We start from the raw sequence: 16,984 nt of genomic DNA, 5'->3' as shown, positions 1-16,984 counted from the left end.
GAGGGGGTTGGAACTTGAGGTCCTGCAAGCCATTAGCATAGGGAATGCTCAGTTAGCCTTTCTGATAAACTATCTAGTAAAGAGGTTGTGCTTGACCTTAGACTCTGTAATGAATCCCAGCTGACTGATGTATCTGGATGACACTGTCATAGGCTTACCTAAGGAAGGATCCAAAGTGCAGCGAAATCGACGTTTCAGGCAAAAGCCCTTCATCAGAAATCAGCCCTTTATTCCTGATGAAGGGCTTTTGCCCGAAACGTCGATTTCACTGCTCGTTGGATGCTGCCTGAACTGCTGTGCTCTTCCAGCACCACTAATCCAGAATCTGGTTTCCAGCATCTGCAGTTATTATTTTTACCCAAGGAAGGAGACATTTGCTTTAGAGGGTGCACGGGAAAGGTTCACTAGACTGAATCCTAGGATGAAGGGTTTGTTTTTCAGGACAATGACTACTGTGTTTTCTAAGGTTTAGAGAAATAAGAGTGGATTTAATTGAAACCGTTATAACTCTCACGGACCTCAAGTGAGTAAATACTGACAACTTGTTTCCCTTGGCTGGGGAACCTCAAACTTGGAATTTCAGGTCTTAGAATAGGACAGCTGATTAGGATTGAAATGAATTGGAACTTTTTGTAATCACATGAAGCATTGGGGCTATGCAGTGAACATCATGTTCCAATAAATAATAGGAAGAGCCTTGTGCCTCTCAGTGGCTATTTGTTAGTCTGAGTACGGCTCATCAGAGACCACCCAAAAAGCTGCCTATTTAAATCTCGAGGACGTTATCAGTTCTCTGCTCTCTCAACCTTGTCAGATGTTTGTGATGAGATGAAGGAGTTCTGTGACTGCAAGAATTCAGCTTTTCCTTTGAAAAGTTAACAGATGGTCAGGAATATTATAAGGGAATTAAGACTTTTACAAACATCAGGGTGTGTCGTAATGTTGGATTGCAGCTGCACAGAGCTCCGTTCATCTTGAAGTACAGGTTTTGATTTCTTTTTGTGTTCAACTCTTGAGCCCAGAACCCTGGGATTGAGAGAGGAGAGTGCTCCTGACTGAGCCACAGGCTGATGAAGCCAAGGAGCTGACTGGGGACTGTTAGAATGGCAGTGCTGTCAAAGTGTGTCTGACTATACTCAGCCTGCCTTTTTAAATCAGGGATGCTGCAACCAATTATAACTTTCAGATGCAATAAGACTGGCCAAATATGGGAACTCAGTTTTAAGTTCTGGGCAGAAATGATGAGGCTACATTGGAGTTTCAGACAATTCACCATTAGAACTTGGAATCTCTTCAGCCAGTGGGTGGTGAATCTGTGCAATTGCTGCAGAGACCAACTTATTGAGTGTATTTAGACAGAGATAGGTTAGTGAGGGAATCAACATCCTCGAGCTATTATCGCTGGACTATTAACCCAGTGACCAAGGCCTTGTTCTGGGGACTCCGGTTCAAATCCTGCCACAGCTGATGGTGGAATTTGAATTCAATTAAAACATGGAATTGAGAGTCTAATGATCATGAATCCATTGTTGGAAAACCCATCTGGTACACTAATGTCCTTTAGAGAAGGGAACTGCCATCCTTACCTGGTCTGGCCTACATGTCACTCTAGACCCACAGCAATGTAATTGACTCCAAACTACCCTCTGGGCAATTAGGGATGGGCAATAAATGTTGGGCCTAGCCAGTGATGGCCTCCTGCTGTGAATGAATTTTTAAAAAATCGAAGGTTACTGGGAGAAGGAGGGCAATGGGATTGAGAAACTTATCAGGCATGATTGGATGTTGAAGCAAACACGATGGGCCAAATGGCCTAATTCTTTTGGTCCATGTGCTAAGTATGAGTTACTCCTTCTCCCAACTAAAATGGATCAAACACACTTTCTCCTCACTGTCTGGTAATTATCTGTGGTATTTGCAGCAAAGGTTTATTCATAGCATGTTGTAGGTGATTGTCAGGAAGTTGAGGAAGTCTAGAGGTGGAGGTTTCCCACCATTCCCGAACTCTCCCACCATTCCCGAACTCTCCCACCATTCCTGCCCTGTTCCACCATTCCCTCCCTCCCATCTTTCCCATCCTCTCCCACCATTCCCTTCCACAAGGGCTAGTGAGGGCAGGAATAGGAGGATAGAGCAGATGAATACATGGCTGAGGAGCTGGTGTATGGGAGAAGGATTCACATTTTTGGATCATTGGAATCTCTTTTGGGGTTGAAGTGACCTGTGCAAGAAGGACGGATTGCACCTAAATTGGAAGGGGACTAATATACTGCCAGGGAAATTTGCTAGAACTGCTTGGGAGGATTTAAACGAGTAAGGTGGGGGGATGGGACCCAGGGAGATAGTGAGGAAAGAGATCGATCTGAGATGGGTACAGCTGAGAACAGAAGTGAGTCAAACAGTCAGGACAGGCAGGGACAAGGTAGGACTAATAAATTAAACTACATTTATTTCAATGCAAGCGGCTGAACAGGGAAGGTAGATGAACGCAGGGCATGGATAGGAACATGGCACTGGGATATCATAGCAATTATAGAAACATGGCTCAGGGATGGGCAGGACTGGCAGCTTAATGTTCCAGGATGCAAATGCTACAGGAAGGATAGAAAGGGAGGCAAGAGAGGAGGGGGAGTGGCATTTTTGATCAGGGATAGCATTACAGCTGTGCTGAGGGAGGATATTCCTGGAAATACATCCAGGGGAGCTATTTGGGTGGAATTGAGGAATAAGAAAGGGATCACATTATTGGGATTGTATTATAGACCCCCCAATAGTCAGAGGGAAATTGAGAAACAAACTTGTAAGGAGATCTCAGCTATCTGTAAGAATAATAGGGTGGTTATGGTAGGGGATTTTAACTTTCCAAACATTGACTGGGACTGCCATGGTGTTAAAGGTTTAGATGGAGAGGAATTTCTTAAGTGTGTACAAGACAATTTTCTGATTCAGTATGTGGGTGTACCTACTAGAGAAGGTGTTAAACTTGACCTACTTTTGGGGAATAAGGCAGGGCAGGTGACTGAGGTGTCAGTGGGGGAGCGCTTTGGAGCCAGTGACAGTAATTCAATTCGTTTTAAAATGGTGATGGAAAAGGATAGACCAGATCTAAGAGTTGAAATTCTCTATTGGAGAAAGGCCAATTTTGACGGTATCAGGCAAGAACTTTCAAAAGCTGATTGGAGGCAAATATTCGCAGGTAAAGGGACGGCTGGAAAATGGGAAGCCTTCAGAAATGAGATAACAAGAATCCAGAGAAAGTATATTCCTGTCAGGGTGAAAGGGAAGGCTGGTAGGTATAGGGAATGCTGGTTGACAAAAGAAATTGAGGGTTTATTTAAGAAAAAGAAGGAATTCAAGCCTGTCATCAGGGAAAGATACCAGGAGTAGTAGTCTCATTAGACACGGAAAAGGCATTCAATAGGGTTGAATGTTCATATTTGTTTTACACATTGGAAAGGTTTGGCATTGGAAAGGTGTTTACCAAATGGGTCTCAACATTGTATAGTGATCCCAAAGCAGTTGTGGTTACCAATGGATTAGGTTCAGTGTGGATAGGGGCTGCCTTCAGGGATGTCCTCTCTCGCCATTGTTATTTACGCTAATAATTGAACCACTAGCAGAAGCTGTACGGGCTGATCCTAATATAACGGCCCCGAGGATTGGTACAGGTAAACATAAGATTACCCTTTATACAGATGATGTTCTTCTATTCCTCAGTAATCCTCTGATGTCTGTGCCTCGCTTAATCCAAGTTATTAATATGTTTAGCGCATTCTCAGGCTATAAAATTAATTTCTCAAAATCGGAGGCTATGCCAATGGGTGACCTCGCTATGACACCCCACTTAGTGGATGGATCACACTTTCCCTTTCGGTGGTCCATGAAGGGTTTCTTATATTTAGGCATTTTTATTACCCCAGTATTTGGTCAGTTATACAAGGCTAACTTTGTGCATTTACTGGAAAGGATAAGGCAGGACCTCCAGTGATGGGGAGACCTTTCAATTTCCTGGTTGGGTAGAATAGCACTAATTAAAATGAATGTCCTGCCCCGTCTCCTATATCCTATGAGAATGCTCCCGGTGATGCTGCCGAGGATGGCTCTATGTAAATTATATGGCTGGTTGGGTTCCTTTATCTGGAATCATAGACAGCCCCTCATTAAGCTGAAGAAGCTACAGCTTCAACAGGCAAGGGGAGGACTGGATTTCCAGATTTTAGGAAATATCCGTTAAGTTCCCTATTAAGTTACATAGCTGATTGGATCTTGTCTGACCCGCAATCAATCGGGCTGGACATCAAGGCTTCTCAAGTAAAATACCCACTTATTAACCTTTTATTTTCAGACAAGAGGAAAATCATTACAGACACTGTAAAAACCCTGTAATACTAAACACTATTAAAGCTTGGAATATAATGCAGAAAAATGAGGGTGACTCACATAAAACAGCCCCCTATGCGCCGATAGTGGGAGCATGGGGATTTCAACCAGGGTTTACAGATGCCACTTTTAAACTCTGGAGATCCAGGGGTATCTCATGTTTAGGGGACCTATTTAAAGAAGGGGTCCTGATGTCTTTTGAACAGCTGCATCAGAAATTCGGATTACCTAATGGAGACCTCTTTCGATACTTCCAAATTCGAGATTATGTACAGAAGAAGACTACGTTACTAGATAGTCTTTATAAATCAGATAGAGAATGTAGAGTGCTACGGCCAATGAGGGTATCTTCCGTCAGTACTATTTATCATTTACTACATGGTGAAGTATCAGGAGATATGGACAATCTGCTTCAAACAGGATTTGGGACTAGAAATCTCTATAGAAACGTGGAATGAGATTTGGGAAAACGCCAGAAGAATCACAATCTGCAACAGAACTCAGGCTATCCAGCTGAAGATTCTTCATAGGGCCCATATAGCACCGGATCGATTGGCAAAATTTAAGGCAGGCGCATCTCCAAAGTGTCCCAAATGTAAAATAGAGGTGGGCACTCTTGTACATTACCTATGGACCTGTCATAAGATCCGTAGATACTGGACTAAAGTAGCAAGTACTCTGACAGAAATTTTAGGAACGGAAATTAAAGTGGTCCCTGTATATCTCATTTTGGGCTTTTCGAACTTTTCCTCCCTGGATATGCATGGGATGAGACTATTTTCTATTCTTTCTTTCTGTGCAAGGAAAAATATTTTGGTGAACTGGGTGGCTGAGGGCCCCCCTGGACTTTCAAATTGGCACAGATTAATTATGGAATGTATTCCCCTTGACCTCCTTACAAATATGGTGCACCGAAAGACCGAATTATTTAATTAAATATGGTAGCCCTTGTTGCATTATATAAATACAGATATTTCGGCTATCCTAACAAGAGCTTTTATTTAATTGAGATTATGAATCTGGCTGGTCCGGGGCCTCTTGGGAGAGGAATCCCGCACGAATACAGGTTTTGTTACATTTGATGTTAACACATTCCGAGCATGTATCTCACTATCCAATTTCTGTGTTATCCGTTGTTTTTTTTTCTTTCTCTTATTTGAATAATGTAAGAGACGTAATTATACACACTGGTTAGTTGTAGGTTAGATTAGTAGTTAGTTGAGTTTTGTTTTTTTTCTTTCTCAGTATTTTTCATTTGTTAAATTTTGTTATTATTTATTTAAGATTTAATTGTATATTAATGTTTGTACTTGAGTTTTGTTTATTTTTGTAAACTTGTAAAAATGTTAAATTTCTAATAAAAATATTTATATATAAAAAAAAGAAGGAAGCATATGTCAGGTACAGACAGGATAGATCGAGTGAATCCTTAGACGAGTATAAAGAAAGTAGGAGTATACTGAAGAGGGAAATCAGGAGGGCAAAACAGGGACATGAGATAGCTTTGGAAAATAGAATTAAGGAGAATCCAAAGGGTTTTTACAAATATATTAAGGACAAAAGGGTAACTAGGGAGAGAATAGGGCCCCTCAAAGATCAGCAAGGCGGCCTTTGTGTGGAGCCACAGAAAATGGCGAGGGTTGGCACTGTTACAACATAAAAATTTGCAAAGTTACATTACAATTATTTTCCCTCACACATGACTCATGGGAATGTGCAGAAAGTTACATTCTATTTGTAATATTGTGATGAAAGTTTAGTAAACTTTTCTTTCGTCGGTATTTCCGTTTGTAATTTCTGGCTGTTACAAGTAGCAACTTAGCTCAGCTTAACCTTGCACTCAATCCTGGGTTAGGTCCCCACAACAACGTGTGTTTCTGTGAAGCTTTTAACATAGTAACATGTTCCAAAGTTGTTCAGAAGACAAATGTCAAGCAAAGTCTGACCCTGTGCTAGCTACGTGAGGAGACAATATACCCTATCTAAAAGCTTGGTCTGAATGATGGGAGAAGAGGCAAGGTTTAGGGAGGGAATTTCCGAGATTATAGCTATTAATGACAGAGAGGTTGAATTCGGGTGTGTTTCAGAGACCAATATTTAGTGGTTGGACATTCCCGAGTTAGGGAGGAGCAAGATGATGGAGTGATTTTATAAAAACAGATGAGAATCTTCAAAACCAATGTTTTCAAATTTTAATTTTAAAAAATTCACCTAAGAATCTGGGGCATTGCGGGTTCTGTTGTCATTTATTGTCCACGAGAGGGTGGGGGTGAGTTGTTGTCTTGAACCGCTGCAGGTCATTGGACCCACAATGCCCTGAGGGAGGGCATTCCAGGATTCTGACCCAGTGACACTGAAGGAACGGTGATATATTTCCAAGTCAGGGTGGTGAGTGGAACTTGAAGATGGTGGTGTTCCCGTGTATCTGTTGCCCATGGCCTTCTAGGTGGAAGTGGTCGTGGGTTTGGAAGGTGAAGAAATGGAACAAAGGAACTTCTTAAATTCGTTTATGGTACATGTGCATCACTGGTTGGGCCAGCATTTATTGCCTGTCTCTAGCTGCCCCTTCAGAAGGCGGGGGTGAGCTGCCTTTTTGAACTACTACACTCCACCTGCTGTGGGGTGACCCACAATGCCCTTAGGGAGGGAATTCCAGGTTTACGATCCAGCGACACTGAAGGAACCGCGAAATATTTCCAAGTCAGGATGGTGAGTGGCTTGGAGGGGCACTTGTAGGGTTAGGTGTTCCCATATATCTGCTGCCCTGGTCCTTCTCTGTGGAAGTGGCCATGAGATGTTGTTTTATCAGGAGCTGGTGCAGGTCGGTGAGCACGAGGCTGGTGAGCAAATGGAACTTGGTGTGAGTTGGGACGCAGCAGAGTTTTAAGAAGTGGAGGCTGTTCGGGGCATGTGTTTGGGTGATCTTGAGTTAGGCTGAAGGAATTCTGGGTGCTGTCTTGTTGGAACTGTTCCTGTTCAAATTAGAGACCAGTTTGTTCATTCAGATGGAGAAAGAGATCCTGCAGCAGTTTTTCATTAAGATATACCCTGGGATCTTCCACGTCTGCCCGAGTCACCCCTGAGCTGGGCACTGGCACATAATCAGCCCACAGTCACGAATGCATGTGTTAAAAAAACAAAGCTTGAGAGAAACATAATTGGACAATAAAAAACATAATTGAGTGGATCTGAAATGTTTTGTGACATCTTTTGAGAAGTGGCTATATAAATTCATGTTTTTGCTCCTGTGTCATAAGGTTTGCATTTATATAGCACTTTTCACCACCACCGGCCATGGGAAAGTGCTTTACAGTGTGTTTTTGAATGTGGTTGCATTGGAGCACATCAAGCTCCATCAGAAAAGTGATCATGATCGGGTAATCTGTTTCCTTGTGATGTTTTTGGAGGGATAAATAGTGACAGGAGATCGTGGATCACTTGCCCGACATCTCCTCTTCATGGCCAGCTGAACACATGCATGGGGTTCAACTCAAAGCAAAATCCTGCAGATGCCAGAACAACGACAGAGAATGCTGGAGACATCAGCAGATCTAGCAGCACCTGTGAAGAGAAAAACAGAGTTAACGTACATGAGTAAGAGATGTTTGGAAAGATATGGGCCAAGCGCTGGCAGATGGGACTAGTTTAGTTTGGGATTAAGGTTGGCATGGACTGATTGGACCGAAGGAGAAAGTGAGGTCTGCAGATGCTGGAGATCAGAACTGAAAATGTGTTGCTGGAAAAGAGCAGCAGGTCAGGCAGCATCCAAGGAACAGGAAATTCGACGTTTTGGGCATAAGCCTGATGAAGGGCTTATGCCCAAAACGTCGAATTTCCTGTTCCTTGGATGCTGCCTGGACTGAAGGGTCTGTTTCCGTGCTGTATGACTGTGTAATGTTTCGAGTCTTGTACGACTTCTTCAGAAGATGGGGTTTACAATTCCGAGCTGAAAGGTGACACCGACAACAGTGCAGCTGTCCCTCAGGACTGCCTGGGACTGTCAGTATTGATTGTTTTACTCAAAGGCTGGAGCCAATGGTTCAGTGAGGACAGTGCTACCAACTTGAGCCATGGCTGACATTGGTGGTTGTCTTGGGTATCCCAGGGAGCCCCAGTGGTCCTGTGGGGGACATGTCTAATCCACAGAATGATTGGTGGAGGTGCTGTCTTATTAATGGGATGGAGTTTAAAAGCAGGGAGGTTATGTTGCAGCTGTACAAGGGGCTGATGAGGCCACACCTGGAATACTGTGGGCAGTTTTGGTCTCCTTACTTGAGAAAGGATGGACTGGCACTCACTAGGTTGGTTCCAGGGTTGAGGGGGTTGGCTTATGAGGAGAGATTGAGCAGATTGGGATTATATTCACTGGAATTCAGAATAATAAGGGTGAATTTTATAGAAACATATGACATTATGAAGGGAATAGCTAAGATAGAAGTAGAGAGGATGTTTCCATTGGCAGGTGAAACTAGGACAAGAGGGTATAGCCTCAAAATTAGAGCAGATTTGGGACTGAATTGAAAAGAGACTTCTTCACCCAGAGGGTTGTGAATCGGTGGAACTCCCTGCCCAGTGAAGTAGTTGATATTACTTTAGTAAACATTTTAAAAGCTAAGATAGATAATTTTTTGAACTGTAAAGGAATTAAAGGATTTGACCATAAGACATAGGAGTGGAAGTAAGGCCATTCGGCCCATCGAGTCCACTCCGCCATTCAATCATGGCTGATGGGCATTTCAACTTTTGGTGAGAGGGCAGGTAAGTGGAGCTGAATCCATGAAAAGATCAGCCATGTTCTTATTGAATGGGGGATCAGGCTCGAAGGGCCAGATGGCCTACTCCTGCTCCTAGTCCCTATGTTCTTTTTGTTCTTACTGAGGTTTTAACCTTTTTGTTTTGTTGATTCCCATTTCTTTAGGACCATGCTGTTGATCCATTCAAGCTGACGGAGCAGCCAGTGGCTGAAGGGACTGCAGGCCTTGCCAAAGGTTGCTGTGTGCAGCGCCAGGAATGCTGCTGAAGTTGCTCCGTTGGTGAGAGATTAACCTCTGCTTACAATGATAACCAGGAAGCTCAACATGAAGAGATTGATTAATAGTGAGAGTGAGCCGAAGATTTTCTCTGAGCTTTGCAGAGACGAGTGCTAAGCTAATACCCTGACATGGTCCGAGAGACAGAAAGTTCTGGAAGCAGTCTGTTGATCTGGCAGCATCTGTGGAGAGAGGAACAAAGTTACCAACAGTTCACAACGAGTCAGATTTGTGTTTATCCCTCGGTGTTTGAGCCTCGAGACGCTGACTCTGTTTTTCTCTCTGTACAGATGTTGAGTTTCTCCAGCACTTCCTGGTTTTGTCTCAGATCTCCAACATCTGCAGTATTTCAGGGTTTGTGTTTGAAGGCAGTTAACAGCTGACACCAAGCCTCTCATTTTCGTGTGGTTTTTTGTGTCCCAACACTGAGAGCTGGGACAATCCAAACTCACTGTGTGCTCTCCACTTGAGATGCTGGCTGCGAATTCAGGCCACAATCTGTCGTAAATACTTCTTCATTGCAATAAACAAAACCTTACAGAGTAACCAGTAATGTCTGAGTCCTTTACTGTGTAACTGTATCGCCATGTTCACTGCACTGCAGGCTGCACATCACCTATAAGGCTGCTGTGATTCACTGACACATTTTGGGATGTTGCCATGCATGAGCCTTGCTTTACTCCCTCCAGTGGCTCCCATTGCTGGCCTCCCCATTTTCACTGGCTCTATCAGTGACTCTCTTTTGAGTCACTGAGTCGCAGGTTCAAGTCCTGTTCCAGGCTCTTGATCCCAGAACTGAAAATGTGTTGCTGGAAAAGCGCAGCAGGTCAGGCAGCATCCAAAGAACAGGAGATTCGATGTTTCGGGCATAAGCCCTTCTTCAGGAATCCTGAAGAAGGGCTTATGCCCAGAACGTCGAATCTCCTGTTCCCTGGATGCTGCCTGACCTGCTGCGCTTTTCCAGCAACACATTTTCAGCTCTGATCTCCAGCATCTGCAGACCTCACATTCTCCTCTTGATCCCAGAATGCAGGCTGATACTTCATTGTGTTACTGAGGGAGTGCTGCCTCGCTGGGCATGTTGCCTTTGAGAGATTTATCCCTCTCAGGGCCCCATTTGTCCCCTGGCTGTTCCCTGTAGCACAGCAAACCTTTTTGTTAATGAATTATTTATCCTCCTTTTCAAAGCTCCCACTGAATCTGTTTCCGTCACCGTCTCAGTCACTATGTTCAAGAATGCAGTGGTCGTTCTGCAAGAGCCTGTGTTTGGGCAACGTGAATTTGCTGAAATGCGATTGGTTACTTGGGTTTGCTGTTTCTAACACGCAAATTTTTAAAAGGTGTGTTGGCTGTAATGTGATTACATCACCAACACTTTAAGCACTATTTCTAAAGTATGCATTTTCCACAATGCGGGATTGTACAAGAATCACGTTCTCGAAGAACTGACTGTACTGGCTAAAATGTTCTCCTCATCATCTCCCTGGTGGTTTTGCTAATTTGCTTCAATTTTTGTCTCCTGGTTACCAGGGGAACGTTTTCCTTGTCAACTACCTCAATATCTCTCCAGTTCGAACACCCTTATGCGATCTCGCAGTGACCTTCTGTGCTTAGGGGCAGTTATCCCGACCTCCCTAACCTTCCATACAACAGCGTTCCCTCATTTCAGCTGTCCTTTTTAATAAACCACCTCCTCATCCTGTCGTAATATTCCAGCTGAGGCCTGACCAATGGGTTAGCATTGGCATCAGTTTTCCTGCAGTAACTGGTCAAGTTGCAGTTAGGGGGTCTTTTCTTGTTCACTTTAGTAACATGGATGTTGCTGGCTGGACCAGTATTTATTGTCCAGGAGAAGTCTGTATTGAACAACTTTCTTGACCATCTACAGTCCCAGGTGCAAGTATACCCACTGTGCTGTCAGGAAGAGTTCCCAGTTTGGTGCAAATGGCCTCCATAGGGTGGCATGGTGGCTCAGTGGTTAGCACTGCTGCCTCACAGTGCCAGGGACCTGGGTTCGATTCCCACCTTGGGTGACTGTGTGGAGTTTGCAAATCTCCTCATGTCTGCGTGGGTTTCCTCCCACAGTCCAAAGATGTGCTGTTCAGGGTGAATTGGCCATGCTAAATTGCTCATAGTGCTTGGTGCATTAGTCAGAGGGTAATGGGTCTGGGTGGGTTACTCTTCAGAGGGTCGGTGTGGACTGGTTGGGCCGAAGGGCCTGTTTCCATACTGGAGGGAACCTAATCTAAAAAAAAATCCTTATGCACGGGAACAATTCTGTCATTTTGACCAAGTGCCAGTGAAGGAACAATGATAGTTCTGAGTCAGGACTGGATGAGAGGGGAACTTTTGCAAATGGGTGCCCCCCCTTCATCTGCTGCTCTTGTCCTTGCGGGTTTGGAAGGTGCTGTTAACAGAGGTTTGCTCCGCTGCATGTTGTCCCAAACAAAAACAAATTGCTGGAGAAACTTAGCAGGTCCAACAGCACCTGGAGAAAGCAGACTTAATGTTTTGGGGTTTAGTCACCCTTCATCTGAACTTTGACCTGGTTGACAGCTGAATGTGCCTGCCTTTTCTAGTGTTACTGACAGCACCTTACTGCTGTACATTTGAACATTGGACAGCCTCTGACCTGGCTGTAGATTTATTGATGGACTTGCCCATTGCAAATCGTATTGATGATGTACAGTGGGGGGATGGCCAAAACTGTCCAGGTCATTTCTTTTAAATCCGTGTCTGTATTTCTGAAACTAATACAAAGAGCTGCTTCCTGAATTCTATATTCCATAAAAACATAAGGCAAAAAGGTAGGCCATTCTGTCATTCAATAGGATTATGGCTGATCCTGGGTTTCATCTCCATATTCCTGCCCATTCCCTCTATCCTGTGATTCCCAGAGGGACCAAGTATCTATGTGTTCAAGGCTTAAATAGATTCAACAACTCACTGCTCCTGGGGATAGCGAATGGAGGAGATTTGCTATCCTTTGAAGAAGTTTCTCCCAAATGTTTGTCCCCTTCTCTGTGGGTCTGTGTTCCCATGTTCTAGAACAGGATAAAGAGGAAGGCCGGACTATTGTGGTGTATGTGTCATTTCCCATTGCAAGCTCTGCTGCTTTGAGGCCACTGTAGATTCAGCGCTGGCATTTGTCAAACATGGTTCGGAGTAAGTTTTGGTTTTATCGTAGCGAGTGGGTGTGATGTTCCAATTCGTGTTCCAACCTGAATGAGTAACCTTTTCCCTGGCAACTGAAATTCTCCATGTTCCAGTGTCATGGCTGGAGCGAACACCTCTAAATCCAGGATCTTGTGAGCTAGCCCCCTCTGGTTGTGAGACCTTTACAAATTGATGAGTAAGTGATGAATTATTTTGTACGACTGCAGCAGAGTTTTGAAGAAGGGACTGTTTTCCCCGACTTCACCACAGTGTTGGCTTTGACACTGTCAGTCCTGGGGGGGGGGGAAACGTGTGCAACATGGTTAGAGTGGTCTCATGTTGTTTATTTTTATTTCTTTTTTTTCTTTTATTTTATTTATTTTTTTCTTTTTCTTTTTTTCCCCCCACACTACCGCCTAACTGCGGTAGTGCTTATTTTCCCCAGCAGCCATGGTATGTGTGTGTGTAGTTGTGAGACACAAAGTGCACAAATCTTTATTTAATTTCCACCACCAGGAAAATAGGAAAACACCTGAGTGGCCAGTGACAAGCAGTGCCCTTCACATCAAAGAGGGCAATGCTGTGTGATTAAACAGTGAAGGGGAGGGCAGGGACTAAATCAAAATAGCGTTGGAGGGGAAATGATGCACTCCACTCCCTGCGGCGCCCACCTCTCCCTGAACAACTCCAGGGTATTGGTGGACATCGCGTGCTCCTTCTCCAAGGACACCCGGGCCCTAACGTAACTGCGGAAGAGGGGCAGGCAGTCAGCCTCTCATGTTGTTTATTTTTTTTCTTACAAGCAGTGCCCTTCACATCAAAGGGCAATGCTAACACTCCTGTTTTTTTTTGTTTTTTTTATTATTAACCCCCACACTACCGCCTAACTGCGGTAGTGCTTATTATTTTTAACCCCAGCACCCATGGTGTGTGTGTGTGCAGCTGTGAGACACAGTGAGAGACAAGGTGTACAAATCTTTATTCAATTTCCACCACCAGAAAAAGTAGGAAAACACCCGAGTGGCCTGTGACAAGCAGTGCCCTTCACATCAAAGGGCAATGCTGTGTGAACAAACAGTGAAGGGGAGGGCAGGGACTAGATCAAAATAGAGTTGGAGGGGGAAATGATGCACTCCACTCCCTGCGGCGCCCACCTCTCCCTGAACAACTCCAGGGTGTTGGTGGACACCGCGTGCTCCTTCTCCAAGGACACCCGGGCTCGAACGTAACCGCGGAAGAGGGGCAGGCAGTCAGCCTCTCATGTTGTTTAAAGTGTCAGTGTGCTGTGTTCTATTGGCAGTATCAGGTTCTGCACACTCCTCTACAACGACTGGTGATCAGCCAGTTCCACCTGAAGGAAATGCCCAGAAGGAGAGAGTGACTCCAGGTAATAATTCAGGTAAAAGAGAGAGAGAATGGCACTCACAGGAAGCATCAATCTGGGAGAATGTGGCACTAACAAAATGACATGTGAGTAGCAGCAAGAGGGAGTTCCTCAGGGTAGTGTCCTTGACCCAACCATCTTCAGCTGCTTCATCAATGACCTTTCCTCCATCATAAGGTCAGAAGTGGGATGTTTGCCAATAATTATACAATGTTCAGACACTGAAACAGTTCATGTTCGAATGTAACGGGAACTGGACAATCTCCAGGCTCTGGCTGACAAGTAATAAGTAACTTTCATGCCAGGCTATGGCTATCACCAATAACAATCTAACCACTACCCCTTGGCATTCCATAAGGCATAGGAGTGGAAGTAAGGCCATTCGGCCCATCGAGTACACTCCGCCATTCAATCATGGCTGATGGGCATTTCAACTCCACTTACCCGCATTCTCCCCATAGCCCTTAATTCCTCGAGACATCAAGAATCTATCAATCTCTGTCTTGAAGACATTTAGCGTCCCGGCCTCCACTGCACTCTGCGGCAATGAATTCCACAAACATTCAACAGTGTTACCAACACTGAATCCCCCCATCGTCAACATCCTGGGGGTTACCATTGACCAGAAACTCAACTGGACTCGCCACATAAACACAATGGATTCAAGAACAGGTCAGGGGTTGGGAATACCGCAGTGAGTAACTCACCTCCTGACTCCCCAAAACCTGCTCACCATCTACAAGGCACAAGTCAGGAGTTTGATGGAATACTCCCCACTTGCCCTGGATGGGGGCAACTCCATTAACACACAAGAAGCTTGACACCATCCAGGACAAAGCAGCCTGTTTGATTTGTACTGAATCCACTCCCTCCACAATTGGCACTCAGTAGCAACAGTATATACTATCTCCAAGATGCATGGCAGAAATTCACCAACCATCAACAGATGGCACCTACCAAACCCCCGACCACATCCATCTAGAAGGACATGGGCAGCAGATACATGGGAACACCACCCCCTGCAAGTTCCCCTCCAAGCCTCTCACCATCTTGACTTGGAAATGTACCACCGTTCCTTCACTGTCGTTGGGTCAGAATCCTGGAATTTCCTCCTTAAGCACATTGTGGGTCAACCCACAGCACATGGACTGCAGCGGTTCAAGAAGGCTGCTCACCCCCACCTTCTCAAGGGGGGCAATTAGGGACAGGTAATAAATCCTGGGCCCAGCCAGTGGCACTCACATCCCATGAATGAATAAGCAAAAAGGGGAATTGATCCGATCAGATCCCACCTATCACCAACGTAGACTGCTGGAGCTGCCAATGTTGCTGGCACTTGGTGACCATAGGGTGGTCCACAGACCTTGGCACCATCAGTCTTGGATCTTAAAGAAGGGGGTGTGAATTCATTCAAACCCATTGATCAACGAATCTGACCAGATACAAGTTCACAGCCTCATGTTTCAAAGTGAGACAATGTTGTCAAAGCAGGCAGGCTGGGATATGGGAGGGCATCTGAAAACAAATCCCCTGGCTCGTTCCTCCACTCACACTCCTCTGCCAAAGTGTACCCTGGCTGCCTTAACCTAAGGATAAATGATCCATAAACTTGTGAAGATGCATTCAGCATTCTCTCCACACAAGCCAGCAAGGTAGCAAGATGAAAATGAACTCCCGCAGAATCTCATCCATGATGTGTTTACACACACTTGGTGGCACGGTGGCTCAGTGGTTAGCCCTGCATCAGGGACCCCAGTTTGTTTCCAGCCTTGGGCTACTGCCTGTGTGGAGTCTGCATGGATTTCCTCTGGGTGCTCTGGTTTCCTCCCACAATCCAAAGATGTGCAGATTAGGTGAATTGACCATGCTGAATTGCCTAGTGTTCAGGGATGTGTAGATTAGGTGCATTAGTCAGGGGTAAATGTAAAGTAATAGGGTAGGGGAATGGGTCTGGGTGGTTTACTCTTCAGGGGGTCAGTATGGACTTGTTGGGCCAAAGGGCTTGTTTCCACACTGTAGGGATTCTATTCTTTAAGAGCTAGCAGGACACACAAATGTGAGCCCAACTGACAGTGCAGAGTGCAGTACCTGTGTGTATTTGCACATAACTGGAAGCTACACCCATACAGATGGAAAGAATATGCACACACTGCCCCTGTTTCAACACCACAAAGTAGGTTACAGCCACTTGCTGGATCATTTCTCAGGTCATGCTGATCAGAGTCAATCTACCTGCTTTAAAATTTAAATAAAGCCTGGTAGTTACCTGTCGATCATCATTAACTGATACATTCTCCATGGATATGCATCTACCAATCAGTGTCCAGGCAGCACTTTCCTCTCATGCAGTAGAAATGTTATTTTTTTCCCTTGAATTGACATTTTCTTGCAAATTGTTTCTGATGAGAATAGGATGAACATCTTCAATAAAATGTGTCTTTTTTTTCAGCAATACTCAAGTCCTGGACTATAAAACATCTACAAAGTTAGTATCAAAATGTTTAATTCTCAATTACTCACCAGTAATCCTGGTCCAGATCATCCTGTGTTGAAGGGCCATTAATATCGACCTGACTCAGACAAATATATACGGTACTGCCATGGTTCTCTGCTTCTGGTACTGTTTGCTGGCCTCTGTTTTATTCTGAAGATGTGATTGTTTGCCTTGGAACAGAGGTATGTAATAACATCACTGAATATGTTGATTAGAAAAATAAGTTTAAAACAATTAAAAAGCAACTCAGGTATCTGTGGAGAGAGTAACTGTTGGAAACATTGTGGTACGTGGTTTTCTTTCAGAATTGGAAATAGCAGCCTATAGCTCCCTCTGCTGAGGGATTGGGATGGTTACAGGAAACATCTGCAGAATTCACAAGTCTTCGGGTAAAAAATGAGGTCTGCAGATGCTGGAGATCACAGTTGAAAATGTGTTACTGGTTAAAGCACAGCAGGTTAGGCAGCATCCAAGGAATAGGAAATTCGACGTTTCGGGCATAAGCCCTTCATCAGGATGAAGGGCTTATGCCCGAAACGT

General features: G+C 44.5%; 1 protein-coding gene across 1 annotated transcript in view; it reads left to right on the top strand.

Annotated features, from left to right (window-relative positions):
- Positions 1-9,948, top strand: part of as3mt (arsenite methyltransferase) — a 64,491-nt gene extending 54,543 nt beyond the window's left edge. Inside the window, exon 11 of the mRNA XM_060842507.1 lies at positions 9,299-9,948. Within this exon, the coding sequence (XP_060698490.1) occupies positions 9,299-9,400 (102 nt within the window). The 3' untranslated portion in view covers positions 9,401-9,948. The remainder of the gene's footprint in view (positions 1-9,298) is intronic.
- The last annotated feature ends 7,036 nt before the right edge of the window (positions 9,949-16,984 follow it).

Source organism: Hemiscyllium ocellatum, chromosome 22, assembly GCF_020745735.1.
Source record: "Hemiscyllium ocellatum isolate sHemOce1 chromosome 22, sHemOce1.pat.X.cur, whole genome shotgun sequence".
Lineage (NCBI taxonomy): Eukaryota > Metazoa > Chordata > Chondrichthyes > Orectolobiformes > Hemiscylliidae > Hemiscyllium > Hemiscyllium ocellatum.
The sequence above is the reverse complement of the archived record's forward strand: the minus strand, read 5'-3'. Positions and strand labels throughout refer to the sequence as shown.